Source organism: Schistocerca cancellata, chromosome 3, assembly GCF_023864275.1.
Source record: "Schistocerca cancellata isolate TAMUIC-IGC-003103 chromosome 3, iqSchCanc2.1, whole genome shotgun sequence".
Classification (NCBI taxonomy): domain Eukaryota; kingdom Metazoa; phylum Arthropoda; class Insecta; order Orthoptera; family Acrididae; genus Schistocerca; species Schistocerca cancellata.
The window spans coordinates 575,209,396-575,227,855 of NC_064628.1; the positions used below are offsets into that span (position 1 = coordinate 575,209,396).

General features: G+C 36.3%; 1 protein-coding gene across 1 annotated transcript in view; it reads left to right on the forward strand.

Annotated features, from left to right (window-relative positions):
- Positions 1–18,460, forward strand: part of LOC126175422 (uncharacterized) — a 581,488-nt gene that overhangs the window by 524,781 nt on the left and 38,247 nt on the right. The window contains exon 21 of the mRNA XM_049922221.1: positions 3,893–4,018. Coding sequence (XP_049778178.1) covers positions 3,893–4,018 — 126 coding nt within the window. The remainder of the gene's footprint in view (positions 1–3,892; positions 4,019–18,460) is intronic.

The window sequence follows — 18,460 nt, forward strand, 5'->3', positions numbered from 1 at the left end:
TGATTTGCCTCTACACTAAAACATATTCAAAGCTGATCAAAATCAAAGTGTATCCCTTGGATAGGTTTACTTGTCAATACCATATCAGTGCTTCTTAATGAAAGTACAGCCATATGGGGTATCAAAAAACCTGAGAAAGGCTTGTGGATTTCTTGGCAGGGCAGACGTAGGATCTTATCTTCGATCTAGGGCCACTTTCAGGTGTAGAAGTAACTTCAAGTGTGCCACAGGAGAATGTCTTGAATTCTTTTCTGTTCATGTCATGTATTAAAGACCTAGCACACAATATAAATTTAACCTCTAATCTTTTTGTAGATGATGCCTGCCATTGTCTATAGTGAAGTACTGTCTGATAACAGCTGCACAAAAGACCAGAATGGTGACAGTGAAAGACAGATCAGGCATGCACTGCACTACAGAACAAACATTATTAGGTTGAAACTTGACTAACCTGGATTTGCCACATTGGTTTCACTGCTGCTGCTGCTGCTGCTGCTGCTGCTGCTGCTACTCCATGTCTGGTTGCTTGTTGTAATCTGGTTGCTTGTTGTAATCTGGTTTTACAATAGGTTTTAAGTGATGGAAACAACACTGTATTGTTTAGCTCCACATTTGCACCTTTGTTGTTGTTCATAATCTTAAAGTCATCAGCTTGTCTTAAGAATTCAGATAGTATATTAATTGCAGGTTAGTAATTTCAGAATACTATGGAATATTTTGACAGTCACAACATAATTTTGGTACACTCTCTACTTCTGATTTATACTGGGCATAAAGTTAAGTTTCTTACATAATCACTTCACATAAAAACAGTTCATTTTTTGTTGTTAACTGACTGTTTACCATTAATGAAATAGCTGAAGCATAATTCCTCAGTTTCTTGAAGGCACTTAAGGAGACATTTATGCACAGATGTCAGCAGTTGGTTGCTAAATGAGAACGCACTCAAAGAACTTCCAAAAAGACATTTACACTGGTGCTGACTGGCATATATGTGTTAATAATTAGCCAATTTTGATACAGAGATATTCACAAGCTTACGATCAGTTACTGACTGGCTTTGACTCTAAGACATTTATGTGAGGCTCACTAAGAGTGGACTGATTGAAGCATTGTCGATTACTACTCATATTTACATATGTGTGTGAGAATAAATTACAAATTATTGATTCACAGAAAAGACAAATTTAGAGGATACAGAACTACATTGGACAAAATAATGAGTCTGTTTAACTGTGGCTTGAATAAAGAGAAAATTAACAAAACAATAGGAACTATTTTGTAACTAAAATTTATACTTCTGAGGGTATTTTCCAAGCTTCACACAAAGTTCACAAGTTATGGATTTTCGTAATTTTCTTAAATCCTCAATTACCACATTATCCTGATAACCAAAGGCATTTTGTAGGGAAGAAAAATTATGGCAACAGAATCATGATCTTATTTCTTGGAATTAAATATGCTTAAAGTTCAAAATAACAGAAGTATTTTATGGAGGGTAGACAATTTAATTACAAACAAACCTTTTAGTTAATGACTTTTCAGGAAAAGCAAAATGTTTATTTGAAAAAGAAAAATTAGGGCTTGTGACTGAGACACATTATTAAAAAAAAGACATAACTATTGGCTCATTTAAAATCTTAGCTTCACATGTTCAGTATAGATCAAAATTGCTCACTAATCTTTCAAATAAATTGTTTTTAGGTAAACTAATTATCTCTTTGTAGTTAGAAATCTACCTTATTTAGTTAACAACTAAGTTTCATAAGCTTTGGGTTGAATAAGAAATAACTCATTTCATATAATTATAGCATCTGTATTATGAATATAATGGATAAAAAAGAGAAATTATGTATTTAAGGAGTAAAATCATAGCAAGTGGAGGCACCCCGACCTTGCTTTGTTTCAGAGCAAGTGATGAAAATTATACGGTGTATGGTATATGCACATAGCATTTCCAACAGGATTGGTTATATTATGTGTAAACACAGTGTGAAATGTGTTTTTGACCACTGCCTAGGATTATGGCCCTTTTAAGGTCTGTAAAGCATGATATTGATTTGTGTGAGATTGGTGCTTGCCATATCACATGTGGTTGTGGTATGTCTTCCATTGGTCAGACCATCAGGATTACTGAGGACCATTGTATAGAACATAAGTGTCACACATACCTCCAACAGCTGAGCAAATCTGCTATTGCAAAACATTGCCTTGGTACTGGGCATTTTGTGGAGTATAACACCACTAAGGTTGTGGTGTACATTTTCAGCTATTGGGGTACTTTATTAAGGAAGAAGTTGACACTGAATTAGCAATAGACACAAAGGTTTTGACTTAAATTCTGCTAAGAATCCCACTCTATCCCTGGCCAAACAACAGGGGGACAGAGTTATGAAGCGGAAAGAATCCAGCACATACGGTACAGGAAATCCCCTGTGCCACGTGTTTCAGTTGTTGCGGGTATGGATATAGTTATGATGTTGAATGAATGCCCTGCAGGTACATACTTGCTAGAATTTTGATACCATAATGGATTAGTCATCCTACCAAAAAAAAAAAAAAAAATCATTACCTGGAATTTGGTTGGTCATTCAAAGACATTTAAATTGTGTTCTTTCATTGGAGACACATTTTGTACTGTTGTCACCTCAACCATTTGTTTCTGCAATGGTACTCTGTTCTGCAGTTATTAAATCTACTTTGACCACAAATGAATATAATGAGTCAACATCTTGCTGAGATCAAGCATTTCCGATCTTGTGGTTTGTGAGCATCTGACTACAACTGTTACTACCTAAATCTCATAAATTCACTTGAAAACTGTTTGTCAGTGTCCAAATTGATTGAATTGTGAAAATAATAGTTGTCAGACATTCACTGTTAAGTAGTTCAACAGTTCAACTCTCTCTCTCTCTCTCTCTCTCTCTCTCTCTCTCTCTCCCCCCCCTCCCCCTCCTCCTCTTTCTTTCCCTCCCCTTGCACTCCCACTCCCCCCTTTTCCTTTATGTGTATCTTCTTGACATTATTTGGTAGAGAATTTGGTTTTAATTGAAGTTAGCTGTTACTCCCTGCCCTACATTTTCATACACACCCGGTTATTGTTCGCTAATGGTAACTGATATTGTCTGTTTCCCAAGACCTTATCTTTTATTTATATGTTATTTTGTAGAACTAAATATGTTAATGAATAGTCACTATTAGTGGTTCTTGCCCTTAGAAGTGCGATGTCACAATTGCGAACAAATTTAAGGATTGTGCCTCACAGCCTGATTGTTCACAACTTCTGAGGCCAAGTCTGCATACACCATGTACATAGAAAACCAGAGTCAAAGTTGACATAGTCACCTACTATTCTCCCATTTCTCTCACATTATCTCAAAAACAAAACTCTGACTGGATCAAGTAGTCATAGATTAGCCCTTGATATTTGGTCTTGCTACTTTTGATACTAGCTATTCTGGCATTGCTAGAAAAAAGGGGGGGGGGGGAGGCGGGATGGAGAAGTGCAGATTGATTGTACATCTGCATTACACCAGTGCATGTATTAGGGATGTCTGTATGATTTGCATTTGTGTGATTTGCTTTTTGATGTTTGATAATTGTCTTACTGTTTAGAATTGGTTAAAGTTTTATGAGAGTTATTATTTTTCTTGTTCCATTTAAGGCATGTTTATTATGATGAAAAACTTCCATTCTGGTAGTATGCAAAATATTTCTCATGTCTGAATTTTATTTCATTGTGTCCTGAGATGTAGAGAAGTGTATGTTTTTAAGTAATGTTAGTGATCATTACTTTTGGTATATAAAATCATCACATTAGATAACAATTCTTTAAAATTTGTGAAGGGGCCATTTTCATCCAAAACAAATGTGTGTTAATTTTATGTTTCAGTTTGATGCAACCATTGACGTCAAACCCTGTGATGCTAAAATGATGACAGAATCAAAACAAAGTGAACCTGATCTTGAACTTGAAGGCTTGCACCTAGGTCGTGGTTGTAATTACTTTGATCAGGAGGTTAGTAGAAGCTTCCTTTTTTTTTTTTTAAGTGCAGCGCACATTATTATGTGGTGTAATACAATACATTGTTTTCTGTACCTAACCATAAGGATGATTAACAGAATATATCAGTCATAAGCACTCAGATGATTAATTTTGCAAGTTTAGCTCAGCCATTACATGTAATGATAACATGATGATTCAGTACGTATGGGCATTGTTATTATATACATTTACAACTACTTAATATGTACATGAAGGAAGATCGGAACACAGTCACAAGCAACCTAGCAGACTGAGTCACGCTGAATTTTTTCTTTTTTAACTGGGGAACCAGCATGTTTCCACTCCACAGCGGCCTGCTTGGTTTACCCTGGCATGTAGTGGTATGCCCGCAGCTCATCACCAGTGATGATTCCTATGCAAAAGTCGTGCCCTTCTATGATGTAATGCATTAAGTGATCCAAGCTTATCATCATTCACTGGCCCTTGTGGTTGTCTGTCAGGTTTTTAGGCACCCAGCAAGCACAAACTTTATGAAATTTCAATGTGTCGTAAATAGTATCATACACCACACTATAGGAAGTGTTGAACTACTTCAATAAGGTTCGCAGTTGCACATGCTGGTCATTCAAGATTGCTGCCTCAATGGCTTCGACCTTCTTCAGGGTTGCAGCTGTTACTGGCTGTCCGTAGCATGATGAATTCCCAAGGTTCACACAGCCCTTTTGGTAGAATGCATACCGCATTGCATTGGTACAATTCACATGGTCATCCCCATACATACCTTGCATATCCCTGTGAATTTCACTCAGTTTATGCCCTTTGGCCCACAAATATCGAACTACAATTCACTGCTCTTCACAAGTTGATGACAGTAACATGTGCACCATGTTTGTTTCGTAGTCCAGGCTTCTCCTGTTACACGTGCACTGGAAAACAAAATACCTTCTGTAGTGCTAACTTCAGACTATATTCTTGTGAAATTTCAACATTCAGCTGGAAACCAGGGGAGGAAAAAATTATTGTGTGTTACTTTCTGATCCTTCCTCCTGTGTAACCAAATATGGTATAACAAACATGTGACTTCTGAAGTACTTTTTTAACACAAAATTGTTACAGTAGATATACACATTTACTGTTTAGAAAGTTTTAAATTTCCCTTAAATCTTCATTTTATTGTTTTTACATGTCAACTTTTTGATTCTATCTTCCAGTAATCAAAATATTTATTTAAGGAATAAAATGGATTCTCTTTCAATTGTCCATTATTGTGTTTAAAGTTGTTAGTGGTTCTTGTGTGAGAACTGGAAGGCAGTTGTATAGGTACAAGTGTGGTATAGTTGGTGACAAAATTCATGAGACCTCTCGCCTTTCCATTACATTGAAATGTACTGCTTAACAGTCCACTACACAGCATGACGTGCAAGGAGACCAAGTGCTACCAACATACTGTCTGCAGGTGTGAAGTCGAAAAGCTATTGAAGCATTGTCAGACACTTTTACATCTTGCTGGAGACTATATTGCTGATGATTAATTTATCACTTCTGTTAATCTGTCATGTTCTATACACTAATGAAAAAATGCTGTTTAGTGTAAACTGTACTAATAAAAAAAGAATTACAACTTATCATAACAACATTACAAAAATTTTCTTGTCGCTTTTGTAATAAAACAAAGTATCCCAAATCGTCATGAATTAACAAGACACTATGCACTTTCGACCTCAAGACGGTCTATGTCTATGTTCAGTTTGCAGTCATACAAAAGTAGCATTACAGGACTTTCATGGAAATGTGGAAATATAGCAGTTGAGGTGACGTATCCCAATATTAGTTGCGATGATGTATGCCATCAGCTGTGTACTCTCTCACTTGCGTGATATGGATAGTTAAATGATTTCCTATGTTATTAACTCATGGAGTTAAGCCAGTTTCTCTGGGATATAATAAAGCCTTTGGATGTGTTAGAAATTAAGTGACATTCGTCAGATCGCTGCTTACATTGATATAAATGACCATGTTAATCAGCGGGACAATGTGTCACACAAATATTTCTCTGTATTTATTTTATATTTTGTATCCTTCTCAATGGAAAATGGATTCCTATTTCTTCATATATAGAGCAGGATCATGTTTAGTCTGCCAGCTCAAGAAGGAAATGCTTCTAAAATTTCATGTATATCATTGCTGTAGTGCAAGAGTTGTTTTAGCTGTTTCAGCAAAACAATGACACATCATGTTGCTGAATTAAATCAACCACAGATACTATTTGAGTGCTCTGTCTCTTAATTATTTAAGTATATCACTTTTAACTGTTTTCCTATCAAGATTTCAATTAATACTTTTGATAAGCATGTGAGATGCGTTATTGTTCAAAGTTATTTTGTTCATTTGAATGTTGAACCTGTATCTGATCTGAAACTGTTATTGAAAAAGCAGCACAGATTCTAATACTTGAGATAAAGTTCACTTAAATATATTGTTCTGATATTAACTCTGAAGTTACAATCAAAATCAAATTTCAACTCGAGCAGTTAAACGAAGCTATTTCAGTAGACTGTCAATGTAAGCCACTTTAAAGAAATTAAGTTTTCACTCTTCCTAATTTCCCAAAATCCTAATTCAGACACTTCTTCTCAAAAGGTGAAACTTCCAGTTTTCATTCCAAGGTGCCTAATATTTCCAAAATAACTTACTCACCAAAAACTTTCAAAGTGTCCCTTAAAATGAAAGTCCTTTTGTTCAATTAATATCAACCACAAACTTTCAGTGTGTTGATTTAAATGTGTTGTGACTACAACACATTTAAATCAACTCACTTTTATTTTTAACACATTGATATCATATACAGAGGTCATTAAATGTTCAAGACATTTTGTGAACTGATACGATTAACATACATCAGTTTCAAACATCAGTTTTTATAAAAATGCACAGAGAAGATTTGACAATGATGGCATGATGTTCTTGCCATCATGGACAGTCTGTGCCTTTTTGTTTAGTACACAATTAAAGTAAGTTCTAAAATCGTATATATGCTTTCACTGCTCAAATATTAAATGCACTGAATAACCGAACACCACCCATTGGGAAATTTTGTGACCTCTCAAAGGCTTTTGGTTGTGTGAATCATGAAATTCTTGTAGATAAGCTTAAGTATTGTGGTATGAGAGGGACAGTGCACAAATAGTTTGATTCATATTTAACTGGAAGAATGCAGAAGGTTGAAATTAACACTACAGATAGTGTGCAAAAATCAGCAGAGTCCTCTAAATGGTAAGTATCAAGAATGGTGTTCCACACGGTTCAGTATTGGGTCTGTTCTTGTTCTTGATATATGTTAATGACTTGCCACTCTGTGTTCAAGAAGGTAGAAAGCTAGTTCTTTTTGCTGGTGATACAAGTATAGTAATCACACCCAACAAACAAGAATCAGCAGAGGAAATTGTAAATAATGTCTTTCAGAAAATTATTTAGTAATTCTCTGTAAGTGGATTCTCACTAAATTTTGAGAAAACACAGTATATACAATTCTTTACAGTAAACAGCATAACACCATTGATAAATATACACTATGAACAAAAGTCTGTTGCTAAGGCAGAATATTCAAACTTTCTGGATGTGTGCATTGATGAGAAATTGAATTGGAAGAAACACATTGATTATCTGCTGAAACGATTAGGTTCAGCTACTTATGCTATTAGGGTTATTGCAAAATTTAGCTATAAACATATCAGTAAATTAGTGTACTATGACTATTTTTATTCATTGCTTTCATATGGCATCATATTTTGGGGTAGTTCATCAGTTCATCATTAAGAGAAAAACTATTCATTGCACAAAACTGTGTAATCAGAATAATAGCTGGAGCCCACCCAATATCACCTTGCAGACATTTATTTAAGGAACTCAGGATATTCACAGTACCTTCGCAATAAATATGTTCACTTACAAAATTTGTTATTAATAACCCATCCCAGTTCAAAAATAACAGTGATGTGCATAGCTACAACACTATTCTGGGTTAAATCTGACTTTGGAACAGAAGTGGGTGAATTATGCTACCACAAAAATCTTTGGTCATTTGCCAAATAGCATTAGAAGCCTGACAGATAGCCAACCAACATTTAAAAACAAATTAAAAGAATTTCTGAATGACAGCTGTTTCTACTCAATAAATGAATTTTTAGATATGAAGTAGTAACTGAAAAGAAATTGTTTTGTGTAAAAAAAACTTATGTTAAAGTGACAAGTTCCACATCATTACAAAATGTTGTATTCATGATCTATGGGACAAGTATTAATGTATGTACATATGTATGTATGCATGTATGTATTTATGAATATAATAGAGGAAACCATTCCACATGGGAAAAATATATCTAAAAACAAAGATGATCTAAGGTAAGTCTTTCCACTCCTGGGATTGGAATGACTCCTTACCCTCTCCCTTAAAACCCACATCCTTTTGTCTTTCCCTCTCCTTCCCTCTTTCCTGATGAAGCAACCTTAGGTTGTGAAAGCTCGAATTTTGTGTGTGTGTTTGTGTTTGTTTGCGTGTCTGTCAACATACCAACACTTTCGTTTGGTAAGTTACATCATCTTTGTTTTTAGATATGTATGTATTTATGTATACTTTTCTTGCCTAAATAATGTCATTCAAGCGGGAACTAAGGACGGTGCTGCCCGCTGAAATCTGGAGCTCATTGGAGATAAATACATGATGAAGTCTGGTTAAAAATCACTCAGTGCCACATACGAGTTAATACAATTGACAGACGCAGAACAAGACCCCAGTATCTCGTGGAAATCAGATTTTCTGCCGGATATCAGCGTCTTCCAAACACCTGATGAAGACGTCAAGTAATGACTCAAAATATCGTGTTTGGAAGACGCTGATATCCGGCAGAAAACCCGATTTCCACGAGATGTCATCAAATCACCGGGAAAGTCTAAGAAATTACAAGACCCCAATAATTGTGCAATTCTGCAAGAGGTTCTCCTTTAGATCTATAGGTTATGGAATGAAGAGAGTGACAAAATGTATGAGGTAGTAGTTTTCTTGATATTTATGTACTCATTGTCAAACTGCCTTCTAGTGGCTCTTTCAGAGAAGAGGGAAAAATCTTGTCTGCAATGAGATTAGAACTAAAAACTAATACAGTCTTCCCCTTGAAGTGTGAACTATTTTCAGCTAAGCTAGCATAAAACTGTAGCAGACATTGCTTCCTTGTTTCTCAGTGGTGGATAAGACAGAGAACTCACAATGTAAGTGGTAAAGTAAGCTGCATTTTCCAGTGGAACAAGCTTCCTGGACCAAAAACATAAATTTGATACCTCTAAGTCACCCCGTAAGTGAGAAATATTCAGATCTAAATGACAAATAATATTGAGTGAATATAGTAGGATAATTCTGAACCATTCAAGGAAGTAAATTGATGTAGTCGCCAAATGTGTTCCACAGTGTTGCCAGTTCTCCATTAGAATAGCTGCAGACAGACTGCATTTCCTCAGCTGACATGCTTCTTGGGTTGGCTGGCACAGAGAAGGTCTTCCTTCAAACATGTGGTGTCACTGACTGCCACTGCATTGACTGGGAGCAGAAGTATCTAATATAGGCCAATGAGTTCTTTTTCACATTTCTGTAACTATGTATTGGATCTAAAGTGTAGTTACGAATAACTTTCAGATGCACCAGTTTTTAGTCAAACATCATAAATAAGGAGCAGGGAAGAATTGCACCCCAAGACAAAAAAAAAAAAAAAAAAAAAAAAACACTATTTGCCATGGATGAAATTATCCAAATGGGATGGAAATCAGCAGATCTGATGTACACATACATACAAAATAATAAACAAATGATTACAATTTTAGACCAGTTGGATGATATATTTAAGAGAAATAGCTTCACAAATTGAGTAAGTCAAAGACACGTTGGTCTATTTCTGCCCCTGATGCAGGCAGTTATTTGGGTTGGCATTCATTGATAGAGTGGATGGATGTCCTCCTGAGGGATTTCATTCCAAATTCTGTCCAATTGATGTGTTAGATCATCAGAATTCCAAGCTGGTTGGAGGACCCTGCCCATAATGCTCCAAATGTTCTCAACTGGGGAGAGGTCCAGTGACCTTGCTGTTCAAGGTAGGGTTTGGCAAGCATGAAGATAAAGCAGTAGAAACTTTCGCTGTGTGGGGGTGGACATTACCTTGCTAAAATGTAAGCCCAGGATGGCTTACCATGAAGGGCAAGAAAATGGGGTGCAGCTTTGTTGTAAGAGTGCTGTGGATGACAACCAGTGGGTGCTGCTATGAAATGAAATGGCACACCAGGTCATCAATCCTGGTTGTTGAGTTGTAAGACAGTCAGATGGGTACCCCACCACTGCCTGGTGTCTCTCCAGAAACGTCTTCAGCCTGGAATCTCATTAACTGAAGTAGAATTGTCTTCAGTGGTGAGTCCCACTTCGAACTGATCTGTGATGACTAGTGACAGTGGTCTTAGACAGTGGTGGGATATCAACTTGACTGTCACTCACCATACGGTCTGACAACAAGGAGTAATGGTCTTGGATGCCATTTCATTTCATAGCAGGACCCCTTAGGTTCATCTATAACACCCTTACAGCACACCAGTACATTGATGATATTCTGTGTTATGTTTTATTGTCTTTTATGGCAAGCCATCCTGGGCTTACATTTCAGCAAGATAATCCCTGTCCATACACGGCAAGAGTTTCTTCTACTGCTTGTCTTACTGCTTACCAAACCCTACCTTGTCCAACAAGGTCTTCGGATACCTCAGCAATTGAGAATGTTTGGAGCATTATAGGGCAGGGCTCTTCATCAATCTTGGGATTTTGACTATTCAGCTCTGCAGCTGAACAGTGTGTGGCACAACATCCATCAGGAGGAATTCAACATCTCCGTCATTGCCAAGCTGAATAACTGCTTGCATAAAGGCTACATATGGACCAACGTGTTATTGACTTGCTCAATTTGTGAAACTCTTTCTCTGGAATAAATCATCCAATTTTTCTGAAATGGTAGTCATTTTTTTCTGTACATGTACATCAAATCTATCAGTTTCTGTCCCATTCAGATAATTCCTTCGTGGTGTGTGTGTGTGCGTGTGTGGGGGGTGGGGTAGTTTCCTCCTCTTTAGTAGCTATAGTACCTACTTTGTGGTTTTCTGTCTTAACTGAACTGCAAACTGAAAGATTCATTCATCAGAAAAATTATTTGCTTTTTTAGCATCACCAGATATTATTAAAATAAGTAAATGACATTCTTTTTGATGTTCTATACTTGGAAATGGTTTTCCTTATTAATGCTTTCATTCGCAGCAACTCTAACACATAGTAACACAAATGGAAAGATAGCATAACACTGATGGGAAAAATGCTAACATTTAGAAAGAAATTTCGTAAGTTGTGAATAATATATAGTCTCAGATCAGAAAAGCAAACTGTGCAAGGAAATGTTTTGCAATGACTGAAATATAGGACTCAAAAGCCGCAAAGAAAACTAAACAAGTGAATGACTGTGGTACAACTTCAATTCCAACTTCTGGTATCATGAAAGGAGAAGCAGTTGTGATGAGATAATCTGAAACAAGGAATAAAAAGTGCCGACAGTAATGTCTCAAATATGTCACTCTTTGCAAGACTTGTTATTCTATTTAACCAAAGGGATGAAAAATATCATTTACTCATAATGATTACAATGTAACTGTTGGTGATGCTTTGTCAGTAAAAGCGAAAAATACCTGAGAAATTAACTTTCCAATTTTCAGCCAGTTTAAAACAGAGAGGAACCAAAGTAATTAGAAGTTACCCTAAGTGAGTGTGGTACGAAATTTCTGTGCAGTACCTCACAACTGGGGCATTTTGCTCAAAGTTTGTTTCCCGGTTGCTTCATACTGATGACAGCTCTCGGCTGTCACAACAGATTTATTGAAGCGTAATTGTTAAAATAGACTGCTATGTTAAATATTACAGAACTTGGAGCCGAGTCTGATTCAGTGGACAACGCTAATTGTAATTTCATTTCATCTCAGAGACTAATGGAAAGACATAACACAGATTTTAAGATACATCCTGCGCGCACATCAACTTGTCTCTTGACATAGTTTCTCATCAGATTTTGCTTAACTAAACAAGTTGAAGGTCACATGAATAGGGCAAAACCAGAAGGACAAACAGACATGGAGACTAGAGACCTCACTCTTTACATCACCAAGGGATAACTTAGAAGAGTTGAACACTGGTAAGAAATGAATTTAAGTGAAGTGACATTGATGAAATAAATTAAATTTTGGAGATCAAACCTAAATTATTGCTTTCATAAGTATTCCATTTTTGAAATCCCCCTATCTAGTTAACAAACACTACTTAAGTGTTACTGAAGATCTACCAGAGTTGTTTCAGACACTTACTTTCATAACTCATGTTGTAGAGTGTTGACCACCCATGGGAAGTGTACCCCACCTGGTACTGTTGTTACCACAGTCCCAATGCAAAGCAGCATGCAGTCCCAGCAAGTGATGAATTATGCCATTATTCGAAAAATTTGTAGTCGAACGCAGATCGACACCTTTTGCCTTGACACTAACGAAATAGATAAGACAAGACTCAACAGTTTCATCCTAACATGCAAGGTGAGAATAAATAAGTCATCAGTTTTATACCACCATCATCTTTGTAGCAGTCAGATTACCTTAATGTAATTCTAAATTCATGCTACCGAACTGGAAACACGCATTGCTTCCAATCTGCACATAAAACACATTGCACCCTGCAATTTCATCAGAAAATGCAGCTGATGAGGGGAAACCACCATAGGTTGCTCACTTAACACAGTCAAGGGTGAAAATAAAGGGACATTTATTTTGTTTTAGATGCCAACACAAAGTAATTTCCAAGAAAATTACAAAATTTTGATGCTACTTCATTAGTTTGCATGCACGACGTTATACCTAGTGAGGTGGTAGTGTAGTGACCAAGATTACAGTTTCAAATTTCTGTACTCCATGCTCAGATCCAGTTGTATGCTTTTCTTCTTCTTCTTCTTCCTCCTCTCCCTCCTCCTTCTCCTTTCTTTCTTCCTTTTACTTTTTTACCGCCACTCCCTCTGCGGAAGTATGCGTCACTGAGGAATACAGCAGGATTATTGACATAAGAAATAAATATTTCAGATCTCATTAAAAACAATTTCATCATCACAAATTTTAGATAATAAACAGTAACTGAAAATGCAAAATTTTAAAAATTCATAGCACCTCAAGGAAAGTGTGAAGCCACATATGCCATAGTCACATTTTTAGTGTCAATATCATTAGCAAAAACAACATCGTTAACACTGTTAAATGCCTCCCAATCCTTTGATAACTCCACTGCAAACCAGGTGTATCAAGTATTTTCACGAAAGCTGGAGCCTGTAATTGATTATGGATTTTAGTATGAATTTTATTAGTTACATCGCTTCTACTTGCAATTTCCATTTGCAGTACGATGAGAATAGGGCACTTTTGTTATGGATGTGACTGTACTGCTTCATCTGTCAGTAAAAGTATATATCATACGGTTGACAGAATGACATACGCATTGGCAGAATGACTTTTAATGAACCTGTTGATCTCCAGATTTCATCAATAACAAGGCCATTGTATAAGGAAGGATAGCTTTTCCCACCCCATGAGTAAGTAATGTACATAAGTGGCCCTATTTTTACGTAAGGTCCCAAAACTGATAATAGATTTCTGTGTTTCATTTGGCTGACAGCTATTTCTATAACTTTCTCACTTCAAAACAATAACATTCTCTTACTAGAGATTTGATACATTCTGTTTGATCCACACTAATAGCAAACTTGGGATGTATTTGGCCAAATTCTGTTTCCCCTTGAAAAAATTGCACCCGATGTTTACGGCTTCGTATTCATGACTTTCCAACAGCAATGAGACTGTAGCAGCCATTGCCTATGCCACAATAATCATGTAGAAACCACCATGTCCATTGTTTCTAGCATCTGTAAAATGATCGAACACCCACAAATCGATAATTTTACATTTATGTCGAGTTGATTCTCTACTTGCCACTTGGGTCCTCCATCACGATAGCTGCTTCATACTTGGGAGCGTACACTGCCCAGTTTCTGGAAAACTGTCACCAACAGAAGTCAGTGGCAAATATGGCCCTTGAGTCCAACAAGAGATAAACCAGTTAATGGGATGGCATCATAATATGTTTACAGTAGCCACAAAATCTGGAAAGCTGTTTGACTATGTCTTTGGCATAAATCAAAACAGCTAATTAAGACTTCAGTCTGTGTGTTAATGTAACCAAGGTATTACTTGAAGTTTGCACATGATATAGTGTGGTTCTGAAGTGAATGGGTGTTATCTTCACCCTAAATTTACACTGTATGTGGACCTTCCACTTATTGTACAGTATTTGGTATAGAGCATGCTAACAGTGAAGTGAGGCTTTGCATGTGGACTGACAAAATTACTTGTCACATGCCATGCAACATGGTACATAATGTTACTGTATGTGTAAGTAATAGGCGATATCTTAAGCCAAAATCAAGACTTTGATATTTATTATGTTTTTAAAATCTTTAGACTGTTATACAAGTTACATATTTCACTCTTCTGTTGTTGATAATATTGCCTTAGTCTAAATTAGCAAATAGCACAGCAAATAAGGTAAATTTACAGCCTACAGTAGACAGTGTTTTATTTTTTAGCAACTATATATTCTACAGTCTCGAGATGACTGCAAATTAATGTTGAACTTGAGCAGTTCAGCTCATTATTCATCAGGAGTTATCTGAAGATGACAATAAATCATATTGCCAAAAATTCATACAGTACCCATATCTCAGCCCAACAGACCATTCAAAAAGAATCTGAATTAGAAATTCAGCATAATTGCCAGTGAGAGTATGGTGAATATTGAAAGTTTCCCCATTTTCTGCATAATATTGTGGGATAAATTCTAGTATCCAATTCCATCTGTCAGCTTTGACCATTGACATCATACATAAGTCAGAGATGCTACATTAAGGTGATATCTGAAGGTATCAAGACTTACTTGAAAACAAACAAATGTAGCACAGAAAAAAAGATGATGATGATGTGTTATATACATATGTACAATGAAATACAATTACAGTTCACATGATTAATTACATAGCCATTAACAGGCTCAGTGATCAACTGGAGACACTACTCACCATAACTAGCCGATGTTTGGTGAATCTGCCATACAGGTTACAGGCATTTGGGGTTGCTAGTACTGCTTGTGCTTGCAATTTTTGAGTGATTCTTTCATTGCACTATAAACTAAAACTATACACCACCGTATAATGTAAACAGTAATTTCATTTCTTCTTTTAGGTAGAACTATTAGACATCTTGCACCAAACTAACATAGTCACCGTGACGTATAGCACCACAATTTGGTTTTGTGGAGCAGTGTCTCCAGTTTAGTAATGAGCTCACTATCCAAAGATTATATCCCAAACAAATAGAAGTAACTAAAAAGAAGGTAGCAACAGAAAAAAGGGAATAAACATGCGTGAAATAAATATCATCACAGTTTATGCAAGTAAGTGAAAGAACCACAGGTGACTTTTAAAGACCACTAAAATATCACCAATAGTAAACACGTAATATTATGGAATAGTGGTAATTCTTAATAATAAATACTGAATCTAAGGGGACTACTGTATGAAAGCGGGGGTTCTGGGTGGGAACAAACTCAAATCTACACAACAGTGCATAATGAAATAAATAGTAACAAACAGGAAACTTAGAAAAAACATAAACAGGAAGTAAGGAGAGAGCAAAACAGAAAATTCATGAAGAAATAACAAATTTTGGAATCGGTAACTAGGATTGAGCTATATTAGGTCAGTTGTTACCGTTTCCAAGGTTAAGTATTTTTAGCATTTTGGCAGTAGGTTGTGCAATGTTTTCTTGCAAGTTTCCTGTATTTATTGTTACTTTATGTACTATTTTTGTTGCCTTCTTTGAGGATTTTCGTATGTGATATCACACTACATCTACATATAGACCTAAGCCACAGTACAGTGTATGGTGGAGGGTACCCTGTACCACTGCTAGAGATTTCCTTTCCCATTCCACTGACAAATAGAGCAAGGGAAAAATGACTGTCTATATGCCTCTGTATGAGCCTTAATTTCTCATTTCTTATCTTCATGGTCCTTGCGTAAAATGCATCTTGGTGGTGCTAGAATCATTCTGCAGTCAGCTTCAAATGCTGGTTCTCTAAATTTTTACAATGGTTTTACTCAAAAAGAAGCTGCCTTCCCATTTGAGTTCCTGAAGCTTATCCCTAATAGTTGCTTGTTGTTTGAACCTACTGTAAACAAATATAGCAGCCCACACCTCAATTGTTTCAATGTCTTCCTTTAATATGATCTTGTGTGGATCCCAAACACTTGATCTGTATTCAAGAATAGTTAATACTAGCACCTATATGTGATCTCGTTTACAGATGAACCACAATTCCCCAAAATTCTCCCAATAAACAGAAGTCAACCACTCATTTTCCATACCACAATATTCACAAGCATGATCCATTTCGTATCGCTTTGCAACATTACACACAGATATTTAAATGAAATGACTGTGCCAAACAGGACACTACTAATGCTTTATTTGAACATTGTGGATTTGTTTTTCCTTTTTCCTTTCACCTGTATTAACTTAATTTTTTCTAAATTTAGAGCTACTCGCCATTAATCACACCAACTGTAAATTTTGTATACATCATATCATCCTACAGTCAGGGAGAGACTACATCTTCCCTTACACCACAGTGTCATCAGCAAACAGCTGCAGATTGCTGCCTACCTGGTTCGCCAAATCATTTGTGTGCGTAGAAAATAGTAGTAGTTTTATTATACTTCTCTGGGGCACTTCAGATGATTCCCTTGTCTCAGATGAACACTTATCAATGACAAGGACAGTGTACTGGGTTTTGTTTCTTAAGAGGTATTTGAGCCACTCGAATGCCTGGAAACCTGTCCTGTAAGCTTGTTCCTTTATTAACAGTCTGCAGTGGGGTCTGCTTCAAAGATTTCAGATATCTAGAAGTATGGAATGTGCATCTAGTCCTTCATCCATAATTTTCAGTATGTCATGTGAGATAAGGGCAAGATGAGTTTCGCATGTGTGATGCATTCTAAAACCATACTGATTCATGGACAGTAGGTTTTTGGTCTCAAGGAAATTTATTAGTATTCAAACTGAAATTATATTAAAGAATTCTGCAGCAAACCAATGTTGAGGATATTCATCTGTAACTTTGCAGATCTATTCTGTTACTTTTCTTACATACAGGATCCATCTGTGCTTTCCCCCAGCCACTCGGGATTTTGTATTTTGTGCAGACTGATAGGTATGCAACAAATTCAAGTTCAGTAAAGGGCCAGTGCTGTAGAGTACTATTTGTAAAACTGAATTGGGATGTGATTTGGAACTGACAACTTCCTTGTTTTCAACTCTTTCAGTTATGTCTCTAGCCCATGGATGCTTTGTGCTATGTCATCCACATGGGACTCTGTGCGATGGTCAAATGACGATACGTTTGAACGATTCTCCTGTGTGAACCATTTATTAAGCGCAAAATTTAAAACTTCAGTTTTCCTTCTGCATCAGACTGGTCAACAAGTGACTGGAAGGAAGTGTTCGACCTGCCTATTGATTTTACATAGGGCCAGAATTTTCTCGGGTTCTTGGCCAGATCTATTGCTGAGGCATGACAATGGTAGCTGTAGTACACTTCGCGCAAAAATCTTTTTACAGGTGCGCAAATCTCTACTAACCTTTTCCTGTTGCCATTGCACATTCTCTTTTGAACCAAGAGTGTGACAGCCTTTGCTTTCTCAGCATTTTCTGAATTTAATTGTTAAATCATGGTGGGTCTTTTCCATCTTGAACCCATTTACTAAGCACATATTTCTCCATATTATGATTTACAGTCTGTTCCAGCTTTGCTCATAATTCATCTGTGTCCATCATACTGGAACTAAATGGTGTCAGTTAATTGTCTAAATGAAATGCTAACAAGTGCTCATCTCTAATTGTTGATTCCACTTTATGTTGTTATATGTCACTTTAACTAGGTTGGATTACTGATCAGTTAAAGGTTTAATGTATGGTATCACTCTCTGTACTACTGCAGAAAGGTAATAAATAACAAACCTTGGAATCCACAATTAGAATTGACCTATATATGTCAATTGTAGTCACTGATTCATAGGTTTGTTATTGTTCAGTTTAGTATAGAGAACACCACCAAGATATAGAAATGCTGAAAGAAAAAACTGCAGACACATATTGCAAAAATGCAAATATAATATATCTTAGAATCAGCAAGTAGAATCCACATATATATCTCAAATCTACATGTTGATTACAATATTCTTT